At 37.1% G+C, this 11,198-nt stretch overlaps 1 protein-coding gene across 5 annotated transcripts in view; it reads left to right on the forward strand.

Annotated features, from left to right (window-relative positions):
* Positions 1-5,333: 5,333 nt before the first annotated feature.
* LOC100178358 (sodium bicarbonate transporter-like protein 11) overlaps positions 5,334-11,198 on the forward strand; it is a 16,380-nt gene continuing 10,515 nt past the window's right edge. For 2 of the 5 annotated variants that reach the window (XM_018813800.2, XM_018813801.2), the window contains exons 1-6: positions 5,334-5,546; positions 6,594-6,751; positions 7,008-7,186; positions 8,598-8,794; positions 10,166-10,215; positions 10,465-10,564. In XM_018813800.2, the coding sequence (XP_018669345.1) occupies positions 7,149-7,186; positions 8,598-8,794; positions 10,166-10,215; positions 10,465-10,564 (385 nt within the window). In that variant the 5' untranslated portion in view covers positions 5,334-5,546; positions 6,594-6,751; positions 7,008-7,148. Of the gene's footprint in view, positions 5,547-6,593; positions 6,752-7,007; positions 7,187-7,734; positions 7,785-8,597; positions 8,795-10,165; positions 10,216-10,464; positions 10,565-11,198 lie in introns of those variants that run through there. The other 3 variants (XM_002128528.5, XM_026836493.1, XM_026836494.1) reach the window with 3 other exon arrangements.

The following is an 11,198-nucleotide window of genomic DNA, read 5'->3' on the forward strand; positions in this document are numbered from 1 at the left end:
AGGCATGGGTAGAGGCGTCACTCGAGGGGTCGACCAGCTTTGACGACGAACTACCCCAACCAACCGCGCCCGAATCACCGTAAGACCGCGGTACATCGCGCTACGGGCGTCAACAACGCTTACCGCGATACTTAAACGATTATGTGTTTTGCTTTACACCTTTTTGTGTGAATGTATCAGACCGGTTTTTTTTGCGATTAGGCCTACGAAATCTGTTCGATGCCAAATCGATTGTGTTTAAACATCGTGTACTAATTTTTTCGTTAGACTGTTTCATCTTTGTTGTGTATTGGTGCGCCGTATAGTGATACTAGTTATTGGTACTTTGCATCTGGGGACAGATGTCAGTCTCCGTGGGAGGGGGTAGTGTGGCCTTTCATTATTACGTCATTACATACGCTCCAGTAATCGTCACGCCATTTGGTTGTGTTGTGTGTTGTAAACCGTGACTATGACCTCTAACCACGTGACTGTGGGTTTGCATGTTAAACTGTGGGCAGATTACTGATGATATCGTAGCGAACGCACGTAAATACAAAACTGCTACATTACCTATACATTATATTATTGCATAACAATTGGTATTGTTTGAACGACAATGGGTAATATTCGAACATCAATGGATAAATATTGTATCCTACAAATGTAAATGAACTTGCATTAACAGAAAATTGACTATAACTCTTGATAAAGTTTTTATTTTTGCTACCCAAGCCCGCATTTTTTTGAAGAAATTAAAGTTTCTTTTTTTAGGTATTACGTAGCGCTATAACATATTCAAAGCTGGTTCGTGCGAAAATTCTATAAATATGTTTTTATGACGAATATTAATATTCATAATTAATATTTTTTCGAATTTTATTTCGCTGGGATCTAGTTAGTACAGTGTCCAAATTTTACGTTGGTGGCACCAGTAAAAGGTATCGAAAATGGCTGCTATAATATCTGTATTCTAGGATCACCTTGGTCCGTAAAACTGATATTTTTTGTTGCTTTTATCTCAAAGTAAAGTCATATTGACCCCTGCCTGTTTTCTTCATGTTTATATCTCAGTGTTTTTTTACAAAACTAAAACTAGTTTTATGAGACAAAATCAAACTTTACGAATTATTCCAGGTTGTTTTTTGAAGCTATGAAACTAGTTTATTCGTATGCACAGGCAAACTAAAAAATCATTGGCTATACTATGATTTAGCGAGCATTCAAAAATGGCATCTTACTATTACGTTTTTTTTACCTGTTTAAAGTATACTGTTTCCATTTTACATATTTTTTTAATACTTAAAAACAGTAATCAGCTTTGACGGCCTTTTATAAGGTCGTGATAAAACTGTCAAATATTTTTGTAACCTTATTTCCCTGATTATCATTAAATGGGGGTCCGTAAAAAGAAAATTAAAAAAGAGTCCTGTCTGACAAAGTGTCCCATCTTCCCCCACCCTACTATACATAAGTAAAACCAGTGGCTGTTCTTCTATTAACTTGTGTTATAGTTATTCTTGTGGGTGGAAGCTTGAGTAGCTTATTCAAGGTTGCCACGTCATTTAAGGTATGTGGAAAGGATCATGGCAAAAAAACAACGATTAATCCAACTGTCGACAAAAATGGATCTATATGCACTCACGTGCTTAACAAGAATAAAACGATACTGTAACGCATATGTATAGTGAGGGAAGATGGTCCATACCATATATGTCAGGGTAAGATAGTCAGTGCTTTCATTATCTTATACCGTCCCCGTGGGTAGAAAACAAAAGACATTTACAGAATTGTATATCCTCATAACTCTACAATAGCCTAAGAGAAACAAATCACCCACTATATACTTTGCGTGCGGCACGAGAGGTGTATAGGAAATCCTTATTAACTTCTAAAGTTAACCCGCTACGAGAGGATAAATAAATGACACTTAAAAAGCTATTATAAAAGAAAAAAAATAATAACATAATTAGTTTGTGCTGTTGTCGGCAATAAAACTGGTTATCGCAACGTGACAGTTATCACGTAAGTAAGACCAGGTTGTTTTCTGCAAGAGCGATTTCTCATTACATTTAAACGTGCAATATAAGAACTAAATAACAGGCTACAGGTAAAGACTACCTTTCACCAACCACATTATCCCGAATTTCTGCTGACGGCTTGGTTGTCTTTTCACAAACAATATTTAAGATTTTTGGGCATTTAACGTAATTCGATGTTTCTGTAACTTAGTTATCACATGTGAATGAATGCGTACCACATATATAGGTTGTAGCGGCCTCGGTGTCGGGGACCGCGGGGTAATTAGCTAACTCCGGTACCCTAGCGTACAACATTGCATATAGTACCATTTTTTCCATATGGTGTGCCACGCTGTAGGACTTCGCCCATGTAGAATAACAAGTACGTTAAAGTACGCAGTTAAAAGACTGTGTACTGTCGAAACTGTGAGTTTGCTGTAGGTTCGACTATATACTTAATTGTAAGTTATCCTGCATTTTAAAGTAACGTCCGTATGTCATCATACTGTGTATACCGTTTCCGTTTTGGTAGAAAGGCTGCCTCTATAACCTATGTAGGGTAACTGTTAGGCTTGCAACCATTATCCTTATAGAGTCATGATGCTGTCTAAATTGTCATAAGGCTGCCTAAACAGCCATAGAATAAAACATTTCACTTACAAAGTTACATTTGTAGTAACTTGTAAGCTGAAACGAGGTGTATAAAACCATAAATCCCTTTAATGAAGACTGTCGTTGGCCCCACCACGCGAGGTTAAATAATTTATATTTATTTTTACTATGAGTTTTATACGAAAACCTTACGTATTACAATGCAAGGGGCGTTCCTATTCATGCATCGGTAGCTAAATATTGTTTTGTGTATAAGGTTACGTTTTGTAAAGAATGCACCCAAGGTTAAATGGTTGACTAAAACCGATATGGACCAATGAACCATGCAGTGACTGAAGAATCCTTTATGCCTATATACCTCCAACGACGTTATGGTCGGTTAAATCACTCAATCTTTTCTTAAGCAAACGTTCTTGCCGTTGGCTCATTTTGTTACCGCATACATTTTACCTAATTGGCCCTTAAAAACAAGCTATGTTCTTTTTGGAGCATCGTCTTATTTTTACCGCCTGTTTAAAACAGCATCGCGCAATTTTCAAATGTTTTAGATGCGTTTCAGGATCTCTATAGGTATAGTTCTTAACCAAACAAACTACCATACAAAGTTAAACCTTTGCATTAGCTATGTCCCGCAAGACGCTCATCCATTTCCTTATTGGGCATAATTTCTTGCATTTCCACCTCTAATAACATGCCGCATGAGGGCGACAAACAAATACCCGCTAAAGAAAATGGACCAGTAAAAAGTATTCTTGTTCAAAACTGGTACCTTTATTTTTGACTGTAACGCGGTCACGAAGATCATATTATTTAAGTCCCAAAGAGAAGGGAATCAACGACAGTTGTTAAAATATGCTATGAATAAGAGACGACAACAGCACAACAAAATAGGCAACATGACAACGACACTGGATTTTTGGTAAAATGACAGTCCGTAAGTAACGGTATAGGTAAATACATCCAGGAATGTTCGGCCAAAATGCATGAGTGCTGGCCATTGGCCATTTGCCCCATAATGTATAAACGTAACCCGCAAGCAGTACCACATATTTTCGTGGTCTTTTTTCTGCTTTCGTAAGAGCTTTTGAAATTCTTCCGGTTGTTTTTCACTAGCAAAGGAACTTTACGCTTGGCTGCAAATACGTAAGCAGTATCTGCTAAATAAGGAGTTGTTTTGCATGTCTTAAACATGCAGCTTACATTCCAGGATAAGAAACTGACATGAATAATAGCCTGAAGTCATTTTCGAAACAGAAACGCAAATGAATATTAATTGTTTCGAATGGGTAAAGCTGCAATTTGCAAAATTGCCCAGTGGTGCTTATATGCTCATGGTGATTTAAATCTTTAGTAAAAGTCCTTTTGTGGTAAACAAGTCTAACCATAATAGAGCTATTAAATTCAACATCAAAGCATCGGAAATGATGTAATGCATTAAACGTGATATTTAAACACAGAAACGGCAGAGTTAATTGAGAACAATTTGACAGAGTTAAAAGTGGTGTGGCACATATTGTTATCTTTTCGCTGGCTTGAAGTTAACAACATGTATTAGAATTAGCAAATACGAACTATTTTAACTTGGTATGGTCATTCTTTGCGTGGTTTAAAATAAAATAAATATCCAAAATGTGTATTCTGCTGTTGTTGCTGCTAGGCGTAATATGATATTCTGACAAACGTTGGTACAATAATGTTACCATACGAAAATTACAATTTTAAAAATTGTAAAAAATGTTTTGGTGCTACGTAGAAAATAATCTGCCATATAAAAAGTGCGTGATTTTCTACTTAACTCAAACAATATTTTTTTGTAGAGCTTACGTTTTACCAGGAGAGGAGTTTTGGAAATAAAATGTGTGTTTTTTTCGGCTACGTAGCATAACCTTAGGAACTCAAAAGTGCTTGTTTGTGCTTGAAACAGCCGCAGTCTTCCAACGCCCTCAGCAAAATATGCCGCCTGGAACGACGCGACTTTTTTCTTCGTTCTTTGGTGTAGGTCTCTGTCGCACGTGCGCATTTATCATTAGTCAAGTTACTGCGTTGAGGACACGGTCGAGCAAACGCGAGCTTCTGCATGAACATGCACTCGTTGCACCTTGACGCGGTCAGTTAAGCAGGAGTGCATTGGTAGCGCAAGCAGTCTTTTAATTAGAAGTGAAGGGGTATTTTAAAGTTTAAGAGTTTTGTTTGAGGAAAACGTTTTCTTACTTGCAAAGTCGTCTGTTCCAGATAAAGTGAAGATTCTTTTAAAGCCGTAACAGTTTATTGAACTAATTTATGCATTAGTATTAAATCATTGCAAAAAGTGTCAATTTTCATTGATTCCAACGCTGTTATTGAGATCATTATCAGTTAAGGTAGATATGTAGATAAGGGGCATAAAACAGGAAAGGTCACTACTCTGCCGATGGGAACTTAACAGCATTGAACTGCAATGACGCGTAATCTCTTTTTTCCCGGTGGTCTACAAAACTCGATAACGCATGTTTTTCAAGCAAGAAAATTACTGCGTCGACACTGAATCACTGGCACTTGACAATGCTGGTTGTTTTCATTTGTCTAGTTTCCGGTTTCCTCGCGTATCACAAGTGTGTATATGACGTCATACTTCACTCAGTCTTGTGACTGCTGTTACAGTTACCGAGACAATAAAATCGTGATATGTCGAGTTTGTATGCAGCAGGTCAGCGTTTAGGACGTCTCGAGAAAGTGGTAATTTACATTTTGTTTATCCTACAGACTTGTTGATTTGTAATTGGCAGTGCGTAATCTGTGCTATAAGACTTCTTCTTTTGTGTTCAAGACATAAAGAGGTTTGAGGTTGTTCTATTGATCCAATCCTTTGTATAGGCTGCTGAAAACTATAACAAAACCCGTCCCCTCTGCCCCGTACAAAGCAATCGGACCAGCAGAAGATTCTTCGTTTGAAAGGTTTGTTTTTATAATTGTCTATACAATCGCCATCTGGCGTCAAAATATACAAGAGCCTTAAAGGTGCATCGGTGTTGTAAACACCACTGTCCAGTGTAACCCAATCCGTCTGTTGTTCCAGCGACTACCATCGTATTTCTATAACCCTTGCTTACTGTTTAAACTCGAATGCGAGGTTTCCAATACCGTCCTTTAAACTGCACTCGACATAATACTATCGAGTGTTGTACTGCTGTAAGGGTCACTCAATATCATGTGTGCTGTATCTGAAGGACAAGTTACAGGCCGGTTTCACCAAACAATCCTACGGTGACAGACGTTATAGTAAACAACCACTTTGTTCCTTTTTGGTTTCGCAGCCACGCTATTTAATTGCTACTTTCTTCAAGTAGTTACGGCTGTCACTTTGTTGCCAATTCTCTTAAATCTCTTGTTGCATTTAATTAATTTTATCTTTGCTAGCGTGTTTAAAGCGAAAAATATATAGTTGGTTGGGCGGACGGCACACATTTAGCACATAGTGTTCAAATACTTTGATCGTGTTTTAAACAATTCAACAATAACGGCCTATGGAAGTCGTGAGAATACGGTTTTATAATTATTTGAATATTTTTTGTTTACTACCGAATAAGACGATAAATAGAATGAACAGGTGTCCCATTTCCCCCCATTCTGCTACAACTCATGTTTATATGATTCGCAGAAACGTAAGGATGTTGCAATCGTTTATTCCGACATTTTAGTTAAACTGAACCTATTTTGAACTTAACCAAACCTTTAAACAGTCATTCCACTTTTCATCATTAAACAGCATTTTAATTTCTTCATTGAAGTTCCACATTTTAATTGAGTTTCAAAATAGTTTGGTTTGCGATCCAAAAAAAGGATGATCTGCTTATGGTATGCAAAATAAGCAATAACAGTGTAATTCACTTTACTTTTCATCAAAAAATAAAAATTAAATAAAAGTATTTTCTGACCTTAATACTTTTGTAATAGCGACCCATTTATGACCCTGATGTACAAGTGAAACTTATTTTGTTCCAGCTTGACACGTATGCCGTCGCACCACGACCTGAGTAGATTGAAAAGTTCCGTGTTTAAGAGAAAGAAGAAAAAACTCTCCCCAACCGACCTCACGTAAGCTTTACGTCACCACCAACTACGTCATCGCAATATGACATCACCACAAAATCACACAACCGGTAACAAAACGAAAAAATGTTTTTGTTTAATTTTGTAATTGTTTGCAAAATATACCAATGATATTTTTGCAATAGCATTGTTATTTTGAATAAATGTTTTCGGTTATGCTCTAATAATAGATAAAATGTCTGTTATATCCAATAACTCACAAGACAACAATCGAATTAGGAACCGTACGTTATTATAATGTCCTTAACCTAAATAAACCGTGTGATTATTACATACAATGTTGCATTAAGCTTTTCTTATATACAGTCAATGGTAATGGTTTAAACAACCAATACGAAAACCCGGTTTACGTTGCCGACACCCCTCTTGAAAATGACGTATTCGATAATGACGTCAGCACGGATGACGTCATGGTGTCTCTTGAAATCACAGACGAGATGAAGAAGAATGCGCAGGAGAATCCGACAGCAGCAGCAGTCGTCATCGTAAGTGGTTTCAATCTTAAAGTAACATTATTCTAGGTTGGGGTAAGATGGTACTTGTTTTCATTTACTTTTATTGATCACTTGGGAAGTAAACAAAATGTTTACAAAATCATATAACTGTATTGAGTATCTACACTTCCCTAGAAAACGTTTATAAATAAAATAATAAGTGTAACTTATTTATCCACAAACGGCAGGTCAGTTACGGTCTTTATAACTCAGGTGTTCTGTTACATACACCTTATGTCTGCTTCAAGTTATCACGCGTATATGTAACTTTGCGGGTGCTTTTTCTTATTATTTATTTTAATTAGTAATTAAAGCCTAATACATGGCGTGTCAAAAATTTCAAACAAGATTAGTATCTCAGCCAATGCGCTTCACCAGCTGCGTATTTCTATCGCAAGCACCCGCACAGTGATCAGTTAATTACCCACACGACGAATTGCCTAATCTGAAATCTCTTCACGCCTTGCGTCCTATTACTGTGTACATATTAGCCTCTGCTGCTGAGCTGGCCCTATGTTAGCGTAGGCGAAATACTAAGTAGAACTGATCTCGCCATGATGAGTCGAAAGTTCATCACACAAAGGTCTAGGTATGTTATATATTTTCAGCAGTTTAGCTTGTGTGGAATTTTAAATGCGCTCTAGGAATACTTTGTTCAATTATTAACAAACTAGAACTCGAAAAGGTAATATTATCATAAGACTAAACGTCGGGAGTTCATATAAAAGTTTCAGTGGTTGTAAATCTTTTAAATTGCCTGAATGTATGTTCGTTCCGATTTTATATATGCTGACTGTGAGGTAAATGCATGTTGATGCTTACGCTACAGCCATAAGGTAAACCGATATCAGATAACGTTCTACAGCAGCATCCTGTTGCCTGATTGTTACAGCACCACTGTTACGCAATATATGCTGTAGAGTTTCTAGATAATATGACGTATGAATACCAGTCTGTGACTAATGTTGATACTGTTTTGTTTGGGCTACCAAGTTAAAGCGACGACTCATATATTCGGATAACACAGTGGGTGACTCTGGGACATACTGCAAACTTCAATGGTTATAATAGCTGCATAACATACAGATAAGGTAGTATCGTCACGGTCTAATATAAAGCTTTGTACGAAGACGATCGATTACAAACAGATAAATACGTTTTAGCCTTTTGGAAAATAATGCAGTAATCCGTACTAGGCTGCGTTTCTAGCTATACTAGTATTAGCGAGGGATAAGTGCAGTATTTGGAGCGACGACTTACAGACTGAAAGCAGCTATCACCACCTATCATACAGACTACGCGTACCTACGATGCTCTTGAACCGTTTCGTTTCATAAAAAGTCGTTTCATAAATATGTCACTCAGCTAGGCGTCATTTTCAATTTTATTTACGATAGCTTAGTATTACTTCCTTCAGCACTCGGGAGACCGTTAACAGCGTTAACTATGATGACGTCATTTCCGCTGAGCGGCTAACTGAAGAAGTTGGCGAGCACAAGATGATACCAATGTCCAATCTGTCAGTCAACTCTTTGGTCCAAAACCGAAGGCAAAGTGCAGGAAACTTTAGACGTCGAATGTCGCGCGACGACTTACAAGGTAGGTTTAGCATCAGCCACGCTTTATTCGACGCTTTTACCCAATTGGGTCAGTTTTTATCCATGTTACCGACCCCCATTTCTGATAATTTTTTCCTTGTATTATTTGTGTTTTTTAATCTGATTTAAGTTACTATATTCGAAGAAATATTAAAAACCTTTAGTATTATGTGAGGTACGGTAAGTTAAAAGCTACCGCGTTGTATGTGTCTTTTATTTTAACTTGTATAGTAACGTAAAATATATTATAAAATACACAGTATGTTTTCATCAATTCAATTTAACAGCCTCGCATTTTAGCCGATGCGTTTTTCATATACAATTTTATATACCCGAAACGCGTTTAACGACTATCGTTCTGTTGATTCTTATTTGTTCGTTGTTCAAATAATTTAATCTTTGCTATTTCAAAGAAACAAAACATTTGTGTCCGCGTTTGTTTACTTGCGGATAAAACGAGAGACATTTTGTTAGTAATCAATAACGCGCGGTAAAGCCTCTGTGATGTCATAACGGATACGTATGACATCAGAAACAGCACTTAATCATGTAAACAAGCTGTTATAACGCCAAGTTATTATGCACTGTATATGGGTATTATTAATTCAATTACAAGTAGATACGGAATATTGAAGTTTACAATTTGCTTTAAATTTGCCATGTATTTGATTTATATTTAACTGTGTTTGACCCATGGTTTAATATTTAACCTATACATCTTACGCTTCTGTATTTGTTCATTGGTAAATGTGTCAAGTTATTGTTAGTTAAGTGGACCGTTGTTACCACATAATTTAACCCTGACTCGGTTCAAATATATTTTGGTGATTACTGACCCCCAGTAAAACTAGCAACTGCGTATGCTCCCGAACCTTTACTTATGTTGACCGACGCGGTTTCATTTTTAACTCTGCGTACCCTTTTAAACGTTAATATTGACCCACAGATTTTTTTATCCATTTACTGTTCGAAAACCGACGACTATATTAAACGTTCACATGTGTCCTAATAGTTCCGTGGCTTGAAAATGGGACCCTTAATCCCAGGCACAATAAGTTAGATGATTAAATGTGTAGCCTATTACTTATTTATTTCATAAACCTCATGCTTGAATCGAAGTCGTATAAATCCAAATTGTTGAATACAATTTTAATACTGCGTTAGATAAATCATTTAGTCGTTATAAGCCAAAGCAATATAAGGTGTCATTTTGTAAACGCAAAGCCCGCTAAGCCGATCTTTTATTTACGGCTCTCATTTCCCGATTCGCTTCTCCATTATTTTAGTTAATTTCACCTTCACTATCGTACTTGAAGGGTAAATAAAATTATGTTGGTATTTTCCTTTAATTTTCTTTTGACTTTGTTAACAGATGAGGAAGACGAGTTTTACCATCGTGAACTGATACTTAAAATCCGTAAGGTAAGACGGCTTCAGCATTCTGTCTAATAACCCCCCGTTTCCAATTACGCATAACTTCTAAGCCGTATGACGTAAAACATAAATGACCGCTGACTTTTCGCCTGTTGTACAAAAACTATAGTGGCGTGTTGTGCTACCGTTGTATGTGGTAAATTAAATGTAGCCTATTCCGCGATCTTTTTACAGTACATATCGCCTAGTACGCGGTGTTTAAAAGTGTAATCCTATATCACAAAATGACCTTTTCAGACCTTGCCACTAAAGAACTTCCGAGACGAAATCCGAGCAAGAAGAGACTTGGAAAAGTTCTTGGTGCAACCGGTTGTTGTTTTAGACGTTCCACATACAAGTAAGTGATGACGCAGTGTATGCATTTCGTAAACGATAAATGTAAGTTATTTATTCCTTGTGTGGCGGGGCAACGACGGTCGTTACAACATCGGTGCTCTGATTCATTAAACCTCGTGCCCGCTTACGAGTTGCAATGAGTACAACTTGTGGGTGATTATTATTTTAAAGTATGGCGGACAATTTAGACAGCAGGTTAGTGACCACTGAGTTGGAGAAATTGCTGTTATAATTGTCTTGCGTCAACGAACGCATTGACACACAAAAGTTGGGCGTCGATTTCAGATACATTACTTTTAGTCTAAGGGCATGCGCACTAACAAGAAAAGCAACAATTTTTTGACTGTCATAATTAAGTTATTGAGTTGGTTACTTGGAACACACATTCTACATGCACTACGTAACGCGATCGTTGCGCGTTTACAGTATACGCCTTTCCCCCCGACGAGTATTGGACGTACACAACGCCTCTTTCTCCCCTTAAGCTGTCATAACTCGGCCTGCATACCGACTAATTTGGATGCAATAAAATCAAAACCACACGCTTGTCATAATGTCATCTCCCATCTTTATTACAAGACGTTGACATTATGTTTTCATCGCCTTGAGCTAAATTTGGAATTTCTTTAATTTAA

The sequence above is a fragment of the Ciona intestinalis genome, chromosome 10 (assembly GCF_000224145.3).
Source record: "Ciona intestinalis chromosome 10, KH, whole genome shotgun sequence".
Lineage (NCBI taxonomy): Eukaryota > Metazoa > Chordata > Ascidiacea > Phlebobranchia > Cionidae > Ciona > Ciona intestinalis.